General features: G+C 48.3%; 1 protein-coding gene across 1 annotated transcript in view; it reads left to right on the top strand.

The window, feature by feature from the left end:
- LOC112218166 (DENN domain-containing protein 2A) overlaps positions 1-19,865 on the top strand; it is a 40,949-nt gene that overhangs the window by 8,494 nt on the left and 12,590 nt on the right. Inside the window, exons 2-9 of the mRNA XM_024378747.2 lie at positions 6,623-6,709; positions 8,517-9,539; positions 12,633-12,757; positions 14,281-14,399; positions 14,599-14,796; positions 15,235-15,328; positions 15,747-15,797; positions 15,933-16,120. Coding sequence (XP_024234515.1) covers positions 6,624-6,709; positions 8,517-9,539; positions 12,633-12,757; positions 14,281-14,399; positions 14,599-14,796; positions 15,235-15,328; positions 15,747-15,797; positions 15,933-16,120 — 1,884 coding nt within the window. The 5' untranslated portion in view covers position 6,623. The remainder of the gene's footprint in view (positions 1-6,622; positions 6,710-8,516; positions 9,540-12,632; positions 12,758-14,280; positions 14,400-14,598; positions 14,797-15,234; positions 15,329-15,746; positions 15,798-15,932; positions 16,121-19,865) is intronic.

Raw genomic sequence — 19,865 nt, 5'->3', positions numbered from 1 at the left:
GCTGGCATAGGCCATGGTCAGTGGAGCCAGCAGGGTAATTGGTAGCAGATTGGGTTGAGGGGAAGCACATGTAGGAGTCTCTTCCTGGGAGGAGGAGGGGGAAGACAGGTCTGTAGAGGAGGGGATGAAGGGAGTATGGAGGAGTAGGGTGCTGTTGAAATCTGATCCTTCTTCCCAGATGGGTTGAATGATGATCGTTTACTCCTCTGCCTCCCTCACTGCTCATTGATTCATCTTCTCCTTCTCTTCACTTATTATTTTGCTCTTCTCTGTTCTGCCGTCTTCTCCCTGATTCTATTCTCACCTCTTCTCGTCTGCTCTCAAGGTTACTCTTTCCATAGTTGAGTTGAGCCCAGTCCAACAACTGTCAGCCTCTTTAAAAGTAACCACACCAGTTTCTTAGTGAGTTTTTGCTCTGCTTTCCAGACTGCGGTGTCAGTAGCTTCACCCTAAACCCCTGGTTCTGGAGCCTGGTCGTATCACTGCTAGTCCTTAAACACATCGCTAACATACTAGCCACACCATTTGCAACGTCAGTGGAATGCGTTTCACTGGGAAGAGAAGGAAAGCCCTTACTATTAAAGGCTTGCTGAGGTTACCGATCGGCGTGCTGTGGGGTTTTCAACCCATTTACAACCTCCGCTCTGACAGGTGGATCGGAGTAAGGTTGTTTTCATATAGACTGGTGCTTCTTGTTTCCGCCCTAGAGTAGAACAGTGGACTTACTGTGGTGAAAAGCAGAGCAGAGGAACTGTCAAGAGTTCTCTAGGTTTTTACAGTTTATCTGCCTACACCACAGTGAGGTGGGAATGGAGAGGGCACAGGAAGTAGTACACTTAACCCACATCCTGCCATTCACACTTTCTCTGTCTGTATGACTGTCATAAAAAAAACACAAGGGCAAACAAGACAAATGTTTGTCATAGTGTTTGCCCAGAACAGTAAGAGGTTTCTGAGTAGCCGTGGTAACTCTGTGGTCATGCACCATAATTACTGTATATCCTGTGAGGTTTGCAATTGGGGACCCATTGTGGTCATATTTAATTCAGTCCTACAGTCCTTTGTGGGGTAGACGGTACAAACCCTTGTTTTGGAAGCAACTACTTACAGTTGTATACAAACCACACAATAACAAGAAATGCTATACTTGGGTGTGAAAAATGCATGACAATACATGTCAAGGTTATTTTTAGATTGGATTGATACAATTAATTGTTTGTGGTATCCCCTTGAGTTCCTGTCTCATTCTGTGGCTAACCCCGTTTTGTTTCTGTCTGCTGTCCATCCTTTCTCTACGGCTAACAATGGAGGAAGAGGGGCAGGGCGACTCGGCTGAGCAGAGGCACGCCATGCTAAGGGGGAGTCCCGCTGGGCCTGGACGGGACGTGGGCAGCAGGGCGGCCCCTGTGTGTCTACTCGTTCTGGGTTCCCATGGGTCGCCTGATAGGGATGTTTACTACATCCAGTGAAGAAATGCAGAGACTGTTGGTGCTAGGGGATGATTGCAAGGGAGAGAGTGAGAAAGTGAGCACGTGAGAGAGATGGTGAGCGAGAGGGAAACGGGTGATAAAATAAGAGCGAGGGGGAAGGACCGGGAGCGAAGTCCAGAGGCCTGTTGCACACGCAGTCGACCTGCTTGGCTGCTAGCCAGACACCCTGCTATGGAATCAGCATGGGAAAGAGGCTGGGACCCAGGACAGGCAGTGGAGGAGGGAAGAGACAGAGGGAGAGAAAGAGAGAGAGACTTACTGCTGAGCCTAGATAATATTCCATTGTTCATTTGCCAAACCCTCCTTCCCTCCATACAGCCTTCACGTCTCCCCCACCCCCCTCTTCTTTCTCATGAATCTTTGTCAGACTGAAGCAGGTCAAGTCAGCATGTGAGCAGGTGAAATCCCTAGCACATAATTTGAACCGGCACATTGTTTCATATCTGGCCTGGGTCCCTACAACATCCTGCAGCAGGGCTGACAACAAATTGGCTTCGCATTACCTCTGGCATACTCTGGAAGTTCCTTCAGAGTAAAAAGAAATTCCTCCATCTCTCTCTCCCTCCAGCTCTCATCATATTGCTCTCCAACAGCAGAGGGAAAGAGTCTGCAAAGTTCGCTGTTCCGCAGAGTGCTTGCTAAATGCGAAGTGGCGCATTGAATTGATTGCAGACGAGGCTTTAGCATTTGTTAAAGCAAACCTCACGGTGTGGGGATAGACACGGCTCTACACTTTAATCGGAGCGTCCTGCACTTAAGTTCTCTGCCGCAGTTTTGAGCAGCTCTCTCCATCTGCTGCTTTGCTACCTTTCTGAAGGACTGTAAGTCCTTTCTCCTTGGGCATGAAGTAGCAATTTGAGTTTAACCACTTGTGGTGAATTATCATCCTGGACAATCACTCTTTGGTGTAGCGTCCCTTCTTGCTAGCTGTGATATCTGGGGCCGCCGTGGGCGACTTGTCCTTTTTTAGGTATGTGGAAATGACTTAGCGCTCCCCCATTCCGGAGGCTCCCTGAGAAGACGGGTGATGTCATGTCTTTCTGAGAAGCAGCTGTGAGGAGCGGCTTGCAGGCCTCCACAGCTCAGAGAGACCTGCAACACTATTCACAACAGCAGGACTTATCACTGACAGTACTACTGACAACACTACTGACATTCAAGACTTCACATTGACAACAGAACTGACACTGATAATACCAGGTCTAAAGCAGAGGAGGCTGATGGGAGGAGCTATAGGATGGGCTCGTTGTAATGGCTGGAATGGAATTCATTGAACGGAGGCCAACATGGGGGTTCCATATGTTTGAGTTTGATACCGTTCCATTAATTACATTCCAGTCTTTACAATGAGCCTGTCCTATAGCTCCTCCCACCAGCCTCCTCTGGCCTAAACTCTGACAACACCATGGACCTCAGCACTGACAACACCGACGACCACACAGGACCTCAGCACTGACAATGCCGACGACTACACCTATGACAACACCGACGACCACACAGGACCTCGGCACTGACAACACCGACGACCACACAGGACCTCGGCACTGACAACACCGACGACCACACAGGACCTCGGCACTGGACCTCGGCACCATCACATCAAATCATAAATGCTGATTCCGCACCAATAAACACACCACTTAGACTGGTACTGACAAAATGAATGACAAGTCCATGTCTAATTCGCCATGAGGTGCTGTGAGGCTAGGAATGCAGACTCTTATTTAGTCACAGATGCCATGAAAAGCTGAATTCTGAAGTCGACAGTGGATTGTTTGTAGCTGCCCTATTGTTGTGGAATGTCATGGTGCCTCCTCTGGGCTTGCTAGTCTGTTTCCTTGACCCGGCTGTAGCTAGGTTGTGAATCCTGCTTTGTTAGTGTCCTATGTAAAGCAATCCAGGGTCCTTGGGGCTCTGTCAAAGGCTTCCAGGGCCGTCAGTGTGGGGCTGCTATTGTCCACAGAGCCCAGCCCCGGCCCGGTATCAGGCTCAGTGGCGTGTTTGTGTGGGTTACAGCAGTTTGTCTACAGATCTTTGTGGAACAGGGATTTATAGCATCAACGCAGATGGTCATAGTCCCCCAGCTCCTCCTTTAACACATCTTGTGCTCCTCTTCTGTTCCCTGTCTTTTTGACTCGCATGCACTAGTGAATATATCACAACACTCTTACAATGCTCAAACATTTATTTCTTCCACGCACACTTGAATACATCTTGCACAAACATGCTAAAAACATGATAACCATGACCCTACTTCCCTATATTAAAATTTGCCTACCATCTTCCCTGTCTTAGTGACACTGTCCCCTTTGCAGTTTCCTACTTGGCTCACCCCTGTGTTTATGTAACTGTATCTGTGTCCAAACACCCAGTGACCAGCCATCTGCTGATAGGAATCTCCTGCTGTCCTGTTGGGTTTATTATGCAACTGATGGGGCCCTGATGCCCTGCTGCTGACCCTTTGACTAAAGCTCACTCACGCTCTCTCACTCACACACACACACACACACACACACACGTTATGCTTTGGTCTTCTTGCAGGGCCAGGGGCTTACTGATGTGTTTTGATGACAAGGTCTGGGCATTATCAGTCAGTCCTATCTATCTTCAGTCCTATCTATTCTCTCTCACACATCAACAGTCCCAAACCCTTCTGAACAATGCTCATTCCCATAGTTCCTCTGCTGTAGCGTGCATCCGCTGTCACACCAATCAGATGTCAGAGAGCAAAGGTCAGTGGGGTCACATTTCCCTGTGATGTTTTTATTGGCCGGAGCAGATGGCGTCCCTTGGCCACATCATTGTGGAGGTTGTCATCTCTCCCTTCCTGGGTCAGGGTTAACGGCTGCCAGGGACAAAGAGGTGGCTAAGGCCCTATGTCTCTCTCTCGCGCTCTCTCCAATGGAGTTAGTTACCCCAGTAACGGGCTTGGTCCCAATAAAACTCCCTGGCAGCGCTGTCAGGTTTACAACTTTACTAGATACAGATTCATTGGCTGTCACATTGAGTTAAAGGTGTGGGGGGGTGTATCATATGGAGCTGTAGTGCCACTGTAGTGCCAGGCTTTGTGATTCATTCGGAAACCTGGAGCCTGTAATGGTCAGTCAGTTACACTCAACAATGACGTGTTCCTCAGTTTGAGTTGTGGGACTGAGTCCACGGAACACGTTCAACTGTGGAGAACGCAGTGTCACAGTGAGGCAGTCGGCATTCCATCACAGAACTCCTAGAACAGCACTTTGCTTTCACCCTGGGGCTCCCAAAAATGAATGACAGCTGAAAGCCTCAACCTCTTTCACTGCGTAGCGTTATTCTTGTAATTACAATTCACAAGATCCACTTTCCTTCCCTCTTTTTCTCTCACTCCATTTGCTCTCTCCTTTCCTTCCACTCCCTCACTTTTCTCTCGGTGATGGGCACCCCCCCGTCTTGCTGACCCAGAAAATAAATTAAATGTAAAACTGCACTTGATCTTTCTGGGGATGCATACATGTTCCAGCCCTTATCCACTGGATTTCTGTTTTTAATGGTCCTGTAGCGAGGGAGGGGGGTCGAAGTTTCTCCTCAGACGTGTGAATAGTGCTCAGCTGAAAGTCATTTGGGCTTGCAGGCGAGGGCCTGGCGCAAACCCCTCTCCCTCTCTGGGGGTACTTCTCCAACAGACGCCAGCAGGGGAGAGAGGGATGGAGGAGTAGAGAGACAGGAATAGAGACAGATAAAATGCACTTTGTCACGGTAAGGGGTTTGTCAGCCAAGAGCATCATTTCTCCAGTGTCAAGTTATACTTAAACACTGAAGTGGAAAAAAACAACCCCTGAGCTGTGCAGTTTCACAACGCTGGACGAACCCCCTGGGCCAACTACACAGTTGACTCCGCCAAGGAAGAGTTCAGCAAGTCAACAACTTTTGTAATTCAGCCAAATTGGGACATTTTCTTCAATGAATTGTTCAGCTACTCTGTGGATAGCAATGTATGGCATATTGCCCGAATGGGCAGGCATTCCCTGAGGGCTGGGGTGAGGGGTTGCAGCAGGGTTAGCTGATGTGTGCTTATTGGGGTTGAGGGGGCGTTTGTTGGAGTGGGCAGTGCTCAGGAAATGTTTAAAGGCTCATGGATGCCCTGGAGCCCTCTAGCACATCTGGGTGAGGTCACACGCACATTCCCCCATCTGTTGCTTCTGGGAACTGCTTTGTCTAGCTATGTGTGTGTGTGTGGGACGTGTGCGTCTGTCCAGCAGTCTGTCCGTCTGTCTAACTGCTAACAGGCGTTTGCCCAGATGCGTCCCCTGATGCTAATACCTGAGCCAAATCATGCCAGGACGCTTGACCAGCATTTATTGGCCTGGTCGCTGAGTGTTTGTCTAGTCTGCGTCCCAATTGGCACCATATTCCCAATATAGTGCACTACCTTTTGACTATGTTTTTAGCATAATAAAGTACAGAGGAAAATGTCAGCTGGGGAATGGGAGGGGAGCCACGATTGATGGAGGGTAACACTGTAAACAAAATGCTTCAGCACTGCTCTTGAGCAGGTTCCACGTCTTCTTGGAGAGGTAGTTAGTCCGTGAAGAGGATTGATTGTGTGATCTGTTGTCAAGTGAAAAAACGTTCCTCTCAAGTTGAACAGAATACTGCTTCTTTTGTGTTGGAATGTTGCTGATGTTTTCCTAATAGGCCTTAATTGCATTACGGTAAGCTACATGAATGGAAAACACTGCAAATTCCCCCATGTGCCACATGGACTGTCCTCTGTTAGCTTCCGTGGGTTCAACATCATTTAAAGCGTCATTTACAAGTGTATCCTCCAATTACTAATCGAGTAGGGATCTACAGTTTGGGGAGATTCCTCACAACCCGTGAGGTCTGTTCCTCTTTCTGCAGTTTTGATTTACAGGAGTTTTCAAGGCTTACAGAACTCGGATGGAGGCTTAAAACCACCAGTATATAGCATACCCATTAGCCTGCGTGACTCTTAGTATTTACGTCTATCTCTGTGTGACAGTCCGACTCCAGCCTTTTGCTCCATGAGGAGAATAAGTCCTCCACAAATGATCTCCTCTAACAGACCCATAGCAATCTAATTCTACTACCTGGAAACGATTGTGTCTGACTGTCTTTCTCTGTCATTCCAGGATGCCAGCTGCTAGCACAATGACTGGTGGGACGGCCCTGCGATTCTGTACCAACACTGACAACTGTGTCTACCAATCAGTCAACGGGTTTGTATTGCACTACTTCCTGTCTACATTTTACAGTCCGCTCCACGGAACCCCTTAGAAATAGGCAGAGGGCAACGGTGGCAGGCAAACTGTCCTATGTGGTGCTCTCACATTGGAGGGCCAGCTGGGCAGAGGTTTCCATCTGCCAGCTGGATACTGTTACTGGTCACCCTGTTGTCACTAGTGGTGAGTAAAGCCCTATAGCCCTGTGAGCTCCCCACTGTATCTGTGGTAACATTTTAACCAACGGACCTTCCTGACATGGCAGTGCATTCAAATGCATGCCTGTGCCTTTTGTAGACCCAACTACTGTTCATGATCTCTTGTTAGTGTCATGTCCTTTCTCCCCCCCCCTCCCTCCTCTCTTCCCGTCTCCTCATGCTCTGTTAGCTCAGCTGGCCAGAGATGGTTGTTGTAACCCTCTTCCGGCCCCATACCGCCCCCTCCACCCCCACCGTCCTACTCCCTTCGTCTGTCGGTGAGATACAGCCTTCCCATAGTTCCCTGCTTTTGTCCAGACTCTCTTTATGAAACAGGCCTTTCCCTGCTTTTAGCCAGGCTCTCTTTATGAAACAGGCCTTTCTCTGCTTTTAGCCAGGCTCTCTTTATGAAACAGGCCTTTCCCTGCTTTTAGCCAGGCTCTCTTTTGGAAACAGGCCTTTCCCTGCTTTTAGCCAGGCTCTCTTTTGGAAACAGGCCTTTCCCTGCTTTTAGCCAGGCTCTCTTTTGGAAACAGGCCTTTCCCTGCTTTTAGCCAGGCTCTCTTTTGGAAACAGGCCTTTCCCTGCTTTTAGCCAGGCTATCTTTAGGAAACAGGCCTTTCCCTGCCAAGAAGAAGAACCCTATTGATCCCCTTCTGCCTCCCCTCACTCCCTCTGTCTGTTCCTTTCCCCTCCCACTTTTTCTTGGCTTTGCAGTTTGACCTATCTAGTTCTTCTCCTCTGCTGCTTCATAAAAACTACAGCCTCAACTGAAGGGAGAGGCATACATTTTTTACATCCGAGGAATCGTTGTTGCAGGTGCATGGTAACAGTTGATTGAGATGAGAGAAAAGAAGAACCCCGCACACTGCTCTTGATAGTAATCACTGCTCTTTATTGAGCTTTACGTATTGGCCTCAAGGCCTTCCTCAGAGCTTTTAAAACCAAGATAATTTGCATGTTTTTCCCAATTACTCTTCTATCTTGCTCATTACAACATTTTTTAAGGGAGCGAAGGGAAGTTGTACTGGCCATTTCTTTTAGGTTTCCCTCAAGATTGCTGATTTCTCCATTTCCTATATACAATAAAGCAATGTCATCAAAAGTTGCAGTCAGAGGTTGTGTTTCCTCTGTTTGTTTTAAAACCAAATCATTTGAACTGGCCTTGATCCAACATGGAGTCAGTAAGTGGGTCAGCTTTAGTTTAGAAAAGATGCACGTCTGCTCTCTGCCGCCTCTCTCCTGGCTGTGTACACTTTCATCCCCCCCAGAAATGGTTGTTGCTTGTGAACTTTGACCTCGCGTTCAAACAGTCACGACCCAGTCATTGTGCAGAAACGCATATTGAAGTTCGACAAGGTTGTTTTATGAGAAATCCTTATTATTTACGCCATCAAATCAAGTGGCAGTTATTTTATATCTGAAGAGCCTAGACAATTTTGGAATTTTTAAACATACTTACACAGATATTATGTGGATATCCAGAATTGAGCTCGATGATTAGTGCTTTGTCTACACCTGTTTTTGTCTGTGATGGGTTTGGCACTGCTATACCTAATCTGTGTTTGTGTGTGTGTGTGCGCATGTGTTCCTATGCATGTGTGCAGGCTCCAGTGCTGCGGCTTGAAGGTTGGGGAGGCTCCGTCTGCGGTCCCCCAGCGGCCAGACGTGGTGTGTGGGGACAGGGACACCTCCAAGCAGCCCTTCTCCCCCCTGGTCTCCCCTGTAGACGGGACTGACACCATCCTGGCTCACAGGAGAGCCACCTCGGACCCTCAGACCACCATGGAGCACGGACTGGTCGGCTGCAGCAAACTCAAGACATCGGCGTGTCTGAAGACCAGCGCCAGCATCCGGGACAAGATCTCCCAATGGGAGGGAAAAAAGGAGACCCTCCCTACCACCCCAGTGGTTGGAAGTGGTCCATGTCTGCTGACCACAGTGCACAAGGAACCAGAGTCTGTGAGAAAGAAGGAGATCTCGGAGGTCCACAGGCCGGACAGTAAGAGGTTGGTCAGTTGGGAGAGGCAGGACTCTGGGAAGGAGCATGCAGGAAAGCTGGGGGATTTATGGCCAAAGTCACCTGAGGGCCCCACTACCAAGGGGGACCGAGAGGTGATACTGGATAGAGGACCCCTCAGAGGCAGTAGTAAACCCACAGAGACAGCCAAGGAAAATAAGTCAGTTTTGACTCACATTAAGAAACTGGAGCAGGCCATGAAAGAGGGTCCCACCAATCCCTCCTTGGTGTTGCCTGGGAACTATTTCTGCCCTCCTTCCGAGGAGCTGGAGGAGGCAGAGAGGAGGGGGAACGAGCCCATATTTGGGACACTGGACGTTATGGGGTCAATACCTGTGGGGTCCTCGCGGCAGCGGAGGTCAGGTGACCCTGAGAATGTGTACACTGAGCCTGGCGCTGCCAGTCCCTCCATCAACCCCTTACCTAAACCCCAGCGAACATTCCAGCACCACACCCCTCCCAGCACCCCAGCCTCAGGACTGAGCCTGGGCAAGGGGAGACGTGACCTGCCCCCTCTGCCCTCCATCCCCCCGCCTCCCTTACCCACCTGCCCCCCACCAGCAGTCTGCAGGAGACCCTGGGCAGACCGAACCCGAGACAGCAGTAACAGGTAAGAGGCAGAGATCAGACGGAGATGAAATTAGACAATATGGGAGGAAATACAGCACCCTCCGATTCAGATACAGATTCATTCATTGCCACATCAAAGATTGGCGGTGTTGTCTTTTGGTACAGCAGTCTTTCCCTGTACATGTTTTACCCTAACCGCATACTTCATCCAGTAATCCAGTGCAGCGTCTCATTCTGCACATCTGCACTGAATCAGAGGGGGCGATGTCATTCTGCTCATCATAGCATTCTAGAGGGTGAGGTCATTGGTTGAAGCTGTGGAATGTACTCATGGAACATGAACCTTGCCAAGAGACTCCTGGCAGGAAACAATAACATGTTGCACTGTGTTTTTGTGGTTGATTGGTCCTTGAATATCAAGGGCTTATGGTGGAGTCATTTTATAGCCCTTACGTGGCATTGATTTACTTTTCATTTTCACTGATGAAGTGTGAGGCTATAAAGAGACGACGTTCATCCAAGGCTTCTAAAAGCACAGTACGTGTTTTCAAGCATAGAACTAAAGAAACCCCCTGTCTGAACTCAAGCGTTTGCATGTTTCTATTGTTGATTTCTTTAGTAGACTGCATTCTCGTAAGACCTAGTCTGGCTATGTAACGTTCCATACCAAATATGGAAGTTTCACACAGCTGAGGTCTGTGTTTCCAAACTCTTTGTGAAGTTGGCCCAAGTTTCAGCCCAGCTAGCACTTAACCCTTTGACACATGCCAACAAACGGGTGTGATCATTCTACAGTGGTCCCCGCAGCGTAGGCTCAAACCGGTGTGATTAGGATGTCCAGTTTCGTTTGAAGCAACAGTCAGCGTTTGAGCTGTCCCCCCACTTTTTTTTTTACAAACATTTGGCACAAACACAGTCCTAACAAAGTTATCCCCTGAATTTGACCAGTTTATTTTTTGGATGCAATGCCCAGCCATGCTGTCAATACTTCTGTGAATAACACAATCATCAAAACCTGAAAATGTAGGCTACATTAATCCTAGCGCTAACTGAGAAAAGAGTGACATCACACAAACGGTCATATTTATCCAACTCTCTGCTGACAGAAACCATAATATTAATTAGCTAATAGCAATTTGTCGCATCACAGGTGTGCTCACCATTGGTCAAAATAATTGAGTAAAACACTTTCTAGAAATCAAAAGTAATCCGACGATGGATAGTTTGTACGCGCCGCATGTTTCTTTTTTTGCGTCAACCAAAGAAGAGGAGTTTGGTCTGTTTGTAGACACACCCCCTTCAACATGCATACTCCATTCATTCACTTCCCTTCATTCACTTCTGGAAGTTTACTCAAAAGATGAGTGAACCATTCCTTCACGTCATTTTATAACATCTTTGATCTGACAGACATCTGACAGACATTTACATTAAAAAAAAAACATTCGCTTTATGAAATGAGAATAATCATATAATACTATTAAACACTTTCCTAAAAATACATTCATAATGAACTCTGTCACCCCCACCATGAAACAGAACTCAACTTGGGCATACACGTTCACTCATGAGTCATGAGTCCACCCAGAATGTATTGTATAATGTCAACAAACATGGCACCACACATAGCTGGCAAATAGCTTAGCATTAGCTCATTATAATCAGTACAACTTTCAAAAAAGTATTTTACACACACGTCCATTACAATCTATGCAATCATCGGAATGCATGATTTGTCACCAGTACTTGAAGATACATTATGCTAAAAAATGACCAGGGGCACAACCCCCCCCCCCACACACACACACATTGAAATTGCACTTTTGTCTCCCTCAGTTTTATAATTGGAATGTGATAAAAACGAGGCATTGGTGTTCTTTAGGACCATGCGGACGCCTCCGAGTGTTCGGGTAGGCTGTTTGGAGTGTAACTTTAAAACAATAATAATAATATCCTGTCAGATATGTGTATATACCCCCCACTTCTAAAACCAAGGTTGAGCCCCTGGAAATGACAACACGATATACAGAAAATAATGCAGTTAGTTTGATTGGACACGTGTGCATTCCTAAGTTAGTATTTGTAAGGAAAACAACAATGAAGGCAATATAGCGCCAGCCAGAAAATGTGCCAGGGGGAAAAAGTTTGCTCCTCACTGACGCCGTGCCACAAAACATTTTAATAATGCATTTGCATGATTAATGCCTAAGCAAATGAATTGTCATGTGTCCTATCTGTGCTTGGAGTTCACAAGTTAAACTAAGCTAGCAGTGTTATTAAGTCTTATTGAAACATTCAGTGAAAGTTTACATTAAGTTTTTGAATAACTTCCTTATTTCCTTTTAAATTTCTTTCTAAACAATTACAACATTTAGCAGCTGTTCTCAGAACATTTATTTTATTACCTTCAAATATCCTATCATTTCTGTTCTCAGAACCTTAACCTCCCAAGAAAACTTTCAGGGAACCATAGTAAAATCTTCTCCGAACCTCCCTGCAACCTAAAAATGTACATTCCCAGAACAAGTGTTCTCAGAACGTTTAAAAAAAACCTTCAGTTTTACTGGTTAGGAAACTTATGGCTTCGTTCTGGGAATGAAGCCATAACCAAATACAACCAAACCAAATACATGTTTCCACAACTTCCAAAGAAACAAATGTACTAGCTGGGAGAGTGTGCCCAACGGGGGCACTGGTAAAAAATAGTGCGCTATATATGGAATAGGGTGAGGCTGTGCAAAATGGCAGTCTTTTGTGGGTTTTACAGAACAATAGTCCTACTGGAAGAGATACTGTCTGTTTCCCACTGGGCCAGACTGTTTGGCAGCAGTGGTACACACACAGAGATGGGCATTCAGAGCTGGCCAAGAGGAGTATCTGTCAGTCTGCCTACACACACCTTTACCATCTGGAGGGCTATGGAGATAGACTGAAATGCCTAGAACTACCTTTCTTTGCTTCCTTTACCTCGGTCCCAGAGGTAGAGAGGGAGCATATGCAAACAGTTTATCTTGAATCTTCACCACCAGCCAATACTGTCAAGTCAGATTATTTGTGTTCCTTACCTTAAATCCACTACTTCCACTACCAATATGTTTCTCCCACCTGGCTGATCCGTGTGTCTGTCCTACAGGAAGTCCTATGAGTTTGAGGATCTGCTGCAGTCGTCAGAGAGCAGCAGGGTGGACTGGTACGCTCAGTCCCGACTGGGCCTCCCACGTACTTTATCAGAGGAAAATGTCTACGAGGATATCCTAGGTAACACACCTTCTTCCTGGTCCTAAGTATATGTTCCTAACATAGGCTTGATGGCTCAGTTGGTTGGAGCTGTGTTGGTTTGTTTGCAACATCAGAATTTCTGCACGAACCACATATACAGAGTATGTTCTTATACTGTATGTTCCTAACACTGGATAGTGGAAGTGTTTAAGGGTTGACTCGTGTCATGGGCCCTTCTGCTCAGGGACAACTCAATGCCACAGAGTTCAGGGGCATGTTCAGTAGGTTACACTGTAGCATAACTCAGTGGAAAACAAAGCTGTTTTGTTACTGAACACAACCCATGTGTTACCAAGGTTTTCTTTTGTGCTTTTCAATTAAGAGGCATGCTGCTTCGGTATTGTTATTTGTAACAATGTGGTTCTCTTACCTACGTTTCTACATTCTGTCTACTGTGTTGAACTAACCCCACCTCTAGCCTGTTTAATATCATGTTGGTGTAATGGAGTTTTGTGCGGTCTTAACATTTTGTGTGTGTGTGGGGGGGCGCATATTTGTGGCTTAGTCCCCTGGTGCATTTTTGGCAACATTCTCCATGGTTTCTATAGTTTTCTTCGCTCACACACTGAGTATTGGTCGTTACATCTAGGGTATATTCAGGTCCGTGCTTTAGAGCTCAACCATAACAATCAAATGGTGTATTTTATTGCATTTGGGTGCTGCCTATACTTAGTCTGTATTTTCTTAGTGTCTAAGTGGTGTACCTAGAGTGATTTCTAAGACATGGTCTGCCGAACCCCCGGCCCCCCCATGGGTCAAGTAACTCATGGCTCACTGTAGGAGCAGCTTTAAGTGCCTATGGGAGGAAGAGTTGGAGTTGGAGCTACAGAGAGGGAGGCAAAGGCGGGACAACAGACTGTTAGAACTGGGTATGAGTGTCTCCACCATTAACCCCCCCCGAAAAGCTAAACACAAACAACTTGAGCTTGCTCTTTCAAATAGACAAAGCAGCAACCATCAATCGAGAAATCTCTACCACAGACAGTAGTAGGCCTATAATGATATAGATGTTTGCCAGTGAAATGTGAAAACCAGTATTCTAGCTGATCCCTTGTTTTTCTGAGGAGAGGAGGGGGAAGAACTGTCTGTCCCGGTCTGACGTCCCCCTCCAACAGGTCCATCTGGTAGATGGATCGACGAGGGAGAAGAGACCGGCCCCGGCTCTGGAAAATGGGCCTCACTGTCCCTGCCTCTCTCTCTCTTATCTGCGCTCACAGCAATGGTTGGAGTTACTGGTGCTGTAGTGTAAACTGCATCTGTGCTAGAGAGGGCAGTTTATCTTGGTGAAATATGATCTTGGTTGCAAGCAAGCACTGCTGCTGGCAGGTCTGTACATACACACATCTGGAGCAAAAATATTGGAAATGCAACCAAAACATACTGGCAATGAATTAGAGCACTCGTTTGGGTAGATTGCCGTCCAATTAGAAACGTAGGACATTAGAATCCTGGTTCGATAGCATGTTGCTGAGTTTTTATGTGGCTGTCTGTTTCCTTTGCAGACCCTCCGTCAAAGGAGAACCCTTACGAAGATATAGAGTTGAAGAGAAGTTGCCCTGGAAACAAGCGCTCTTTACCCATCTCCTCTCCCTCATCCCTTGTCCCCGACACACCGGCCAAGGTGCATAATGTAGAATGTATTGTCCCTGCTAGTAATGTGCATTGTGCTTCTAGTGAATGTGACCATAGTAATAAACTGCTTGTAGTGATCAGATTGTGAACTAATCATAGATGTCCACTATACAATTTCAGGAGGAAAAAAACAACACATTAATACACGTCTCGGCCGCCCGCTCTTCCTCTATTCTGTCTCCCTCCAGCTGTCCTCAAAGCCAGGTTTCTTCAGGCAGAACTCAGACCGCCGCAGCTTCAAGCTCCTGGACCTGCGTAAGACCAACCGGGACACCGGCATCTCCTCGCCCTCCCGCATCAGCCCCCCCTCCACCCCCAGCAGCCCTGACGACACTCCCAGTCTCTCAGGAGACCCCTACAACCGCAGGCGCAGAAAGATCCCCAAGGTAAATGGGAGGCCTACCAGACGCCTAACCTCCCCCATCCTCAGTGATTTACAGGCACAGTCTACTGCTTTGGGGTGCCTGGTGCTCTCAATCGTCCCAGCCTAGTGCCAAGGCATGGCCTGCCTCATGCAGTTGTCTGGGAATAACTTAGACAGGACAGAGACAGTTAAGAGAATGTCCCTAGACAGGACAGTTAAAGATTTATTTTGACAATATATTTCCATGGAGAGATAATGTCTCCCAACAAGTGTTGTGTCCAACAACTCTCAGAATAGTACTGTGTGGTTGCTGCCGGTCTGTTAATGCCTCTGCCAGTAATACTGTCGTAATTGCATTTTTTGGCAAGGCAATGACCAAAGAGCTGTGTAGTAGTGAGAGGGTGGTTCTGGGAAGTTACGATGGAGGATTCTATTGTTGTGCTACTTCTCCTCCCTACAGATGGTGCTGAAGATCAACGGCATCTTCGAGTTGAGGAGAGGGAAGAAACGCATGAAGAGGGTGTCTCAGTCTACTGAGTCCAGCTCAGGGAGAGGTGAGGGGAAGGGGCTCAAGCTGCTTAAAGGCATACCCTACACTGCTACACCTCTACCCCCTTACGACCCTATCCCACTATTCCCCTAACCCCCTAGCCGTTAGTTTCACAGCTGCTTTCGCTACACAGTTTGGACAACACTGCCTCATATCTCCATAAAAGCAACAACACTCCACCATATGTGTCCACTTAGCTTTATGGGCATGTTTACATTTTTGGGTCAGTTGCGTTTGACCCATTTTTCAGATGAACATTTTGTTGTTGCTTAATCAAACACAAATGTGGAAAGAGTTTGTTATTGTGAATGAGTACTATGCCATATGTGGAAATGTTCTGCCTCAAATGTTATTTCACATTATTTACAATGTGGTGGTCACATTCACTCATTATTTTGTTACTTTGTTTCTCTTTGATGCAGTGACCGATGACAACAGTGAGTCCGAGAGTGACACAGAGGAAAAATTGAAAGGTGAGGACATCCTCAAGACTGTGTGAGCTTGTGTGCGTGTACTGAAATGTATAGTGCTCTCTTCTTTCTAGAGGAGGAATGATTGGATGAAATCTGCCATTCCTTTGGATTAAGTGTATTTTAATGATGTGTCAGCTCATAGCCAGCGTCTGTCATCGGTGCAGTCCATGTTGAGGCAGACTGGGCGGTGCCGGACCCTGGAAAGGGGCCCGATGGACCTACAGGAGAGGAAGCTGTTTGAGTACTTCATAGTGGTGGCACTTCAGAATACCAAGGCTGGAGCTCCTTATCTACCAGAGGTCACTCAGCAGTTCCCCATCAAGGTAGTCCAAGCTGACAGCTAGTCCTCAACCAACTGGAGTGTTCATGTGTTTATCTTATCAGTGAAAAAACGTTTTTTAAATGAGTGCACCTACAGTATGTGTGTGCACATGCATCTCTGTAGTGTGTGTGTGATGTAATATCAGACAAGTTTGGAGACACCTACTCATTCACAGTTTTTCTTTATTTTTACTATTTCTACATTGTAGAATAACAGTGAAGATATCACAACTATGAAATAGCACATATGGAATCATGTAGTAACCAAAGTGTTTGTAATGCGATGCTCTTGGTGGCAGAGAATTCAGGTGCAGGAGAGCGGAAACTGATTTACAACGGTTGTTTAATAACCATAAACCACCGTCAACAGAATAATACAATAAATGCACAAGCACTACAACAAACAATTACGTCCAAGGACATGGGGGGGAACAGAGGGTTAAGACAAAACCAATGGAAAATGATAAGTGGATCGGCGATGGCTAGAAGGTCTGTGACGTCGAACGCCGCCCCCCAAACCCGTTGACGTGCGGCTCAAGCTGCGCATCGACACCGGGCGATCCAGACGAAGACTGAACTCCTGCAGCATTGAAGGGTCCAACACGCCCTTGACCGGAACCCAGCACCTCTCCTCCGGACCGTACCCCTCCCACTCCACGAGATACTGAAGGCCCCTTGCCCTATGCCTCGAATCCAGTATGGAGTGAACGGAGTAAGCCGGGGCCCCCCTGATGTCCAGAGGGGGCGGAAGAACCTCTTGCATTTCAGACTCCTGGAGCGGGCCAGCCCCCACCGGCCTGAGGAGAGACACATGGAACGAGGGGTTAATACGGTAATAGGGTGGAAGCTGTAACCGATAACAAACCTCGTTCACTCTCCTCAGGACATTAATAACCTCTTACAGCTACCCCCCCCCCCACCACTTTTTTCAATTTCCGCCTGAAAACATACCCAAATCTAACTGCCTGGACCAGAACCAAGGATATGCATATTCTTGGTACCATTTGAAAGAACACTGAAGTTTGTGTAAATGTGAATTGAATGTAGGAGAATATAACACAATAGATCTGGTTTAGATAATACAATGACAAAAACATACGTTTTTTCTCTTTATTGTTGTATCGTCATCTTTAAATGGCCCCACAAACCGCGGACCCAGCTTCTGGGCAGGCGGAGGGGCAGGTTTCGGGACGAGAGCCAGACCCGGTCCCCCGGTGCGAACACCGGGGTCTCACTGCTCAATCCGCATTCTTCTTTTGGCACTTCACGGCCTGCTGAAGGTGGACACGGATGGCTTCCCATGTCTGATCCGCGCGCCTGAACCAGTCGTCCACCGCAGGAACCTCGGTCTGACTCTGCCAAAGCACCAGAACCAGCTGGTACACCAGTACGCACTGAAAGGGAGAGAGGTTAGTGGAGGAGTGGCGGAGCGAGTTCTGTGCCATCTCGGCCCAGGTCACAAATGCAGCCCACTCCCCCGGCCGGTCCTGGCAATAGGACTGCAGAAACCTACCCACATCCTGGTTCACGCTCTCCACCTGCCCATTACTCTCGGGGTGAAACCCTGAAGTAAGGCTGATCGAGACCCCGAGATGTTCCATGAACGCCTTCCAGACCCTAGACGTGAACTGGGGACCCCAATCAGACAAGATATCCTCAGGCACCCCGTAGTGCCGGAAGACGTGTAAACAAGGCCTCCACAGTAGGTAGGGCCGTAGGGAGACCGGGCAGAGGGAGGAGACGACAGGACTTAGAGAAACGATCCACAATGACCCGGATCGCGGTGTTACCCTGTGAGAGTAGAAGATCAGTCAGAAAATCCACCAACAGGTGCAACCAAGGCAGCTGTGGAACAGGTAAGGGGTGTAGCTTACCTCTGGGCAGGTGCCTAGGAGCCTTACACTGGGCTCACACCGAGCAGGAGGAAACACAAACCCTCACGTCCTTAGCCAAGGTAGGCCACCAGTACCTCCCGCTCAAACAGCGCACTGTCCGACCGGTCCCAGGATGACCAGAGGAGGGTGACGTGTGGGCCCAATAGATCAACCGGTCATGGACAACAGACGGGACATACAGACGCCCAGCGGGACACTGGACGGGACCGGGCTCTTCACGTAATGTAACGCCTGCTCTATGTCCATGTCCAGCTCCCACACTACCGGCGCCACCAGGCAGGAGGCGGGGAGTATGGGAGTGGGATCCATGGGCCGCTCCTCTGTGTCATACAGCCAGGACAATTCGTCTGCCTTTACGTTCTGGGAGCCTGGTCTGTTCGAAAGGGTAAACACAAAACGGGTGAAAAACATGGCCCACTTTGCCTGGCGAGGGTTCAGTCTCCTCGCTGCCCGGATGTACTCCAGATTGTGGTGGTCAGTCCAGATGAGAAAAGGGTGTCTATCCCCCTCAAGCCAATGTCTCCACTCCTTCAAGGCCTTGACGACAGCCAACAGCTCCCGGTCCCCCACGTCATAGTTTCGCTCCGCTGGGCTGAGCTTCTTCGAGAAGGCACAGGGGCGGAGCTTCGGTGGCGTACCCGAGCGCTGAGAGAGCACGGCTCCTATCCCAGCCTCGGACGCGTCCACCTATACTATGAACGCCAAAGAGGGATCCGGATGGGCCAGCACGGGAGCCGAGATCAACAGAGCCCTCAGGTGACTCAGCCCTGTCCGCCTCAGCCGACCACTGCAAACGTACCGGGCCCCCCTTCAGCAGTGAGGTAATGGGAGCCGCTACCTGACCTAAACCTTCGGTAGTAGTTGGCAAACTCTAAGAACCGCTGCACCTCCTTTACCGTGGTGGGAGTCGACCAATTACGCACGGCTGAAATGCGGACCCTTTCCATCTCCACCCCTGAGGTGGAAATGCGATACCCTATGAAGGAGACAGATTGCTGGAAAAACAAGCATTTCTCAGCCTTGACGTACAGGTCATGCCCCAACAGGTGACCAAGCACCCTGCGAACCAGGGACACATGCTCAGCGCGTGTAGCGGAGTATATCAGAATGTCATCAATATACACCACTACACCCTGCCCATGCAGGTCCCTGAAAATCTTGTCGACAAAGGCTTGGAAGACTGATTGCACATTCATCAACCCGTACGGCATGACGAGGTACTCATAGTGCCCTGAGGTGGTACTGAAAGCCATCTTCCACTCGTCTCCCTCTCGGATACGCACCAGGTTGTAAGCGCTCCTGGGATCTAGTTTGGTGAAGAAGCGCGCCCCGTGCATTGACTCAATCGCTGTGGCTATGAGTGGTAGCGGGTAACTATACCTCAGTGATCTGACTCAGACCACGATAGTCAATACATGGGCACAGACCTTCCTCCTGCTTCACAAATAAGAAACTCGAGGAGACTGGTGAAGTGGAGGACCGAATGTACCCCTGACGCAGGGATTCGGAGACATACGTTTCCATAGCTTCCATCTCAGCCTGTGAGAGGAGAAACGCGTGACTCCTGGGAAGTGCAGCGTCTACCAGGAGAATTATCGCACAATCGCCCCGTCGATGGGGTGGTAATTGAGTCACCTTCTTTTTAGAGAAGGCAAGAGTCAAATCGGCATATTCAGGGGGGATGCGCATGGTGGGAGACCTGGTCTGGACTTTCCACCGTAGTAGCACCAACGGAAACCTCTAAACACCTCCCCGAGCACTCCTGCAACCACCCCGTGAGAGCCCTCTGTGGCCAAGAAACAGTGGGGTCGTGACTAACCAGGGTAGGCCTAGCACCACGGGAAACACAGGA

The sequence above is a fragment of the Oncorhynchus tshawytscha genome, linkage group LG19 (genome assembly GCF_018296145.1).
Source record: "Oncorhynchus tshawytscha isolate Ot180627B linkage group LG19, Otsh_v2.0, whole genome shotgun sequence".
Taxonomy (NCBI): domain Eukaryota; kingdom Metazoa; phylum Chordata; class Actinopteri; order Salmoniformes; family Salmonidae; genus Oncorhynchus; species Oncorhynchus tshawytscha.
This window is presented reverse-complemented; position numbering and strand designations above follow the sequence as displayed.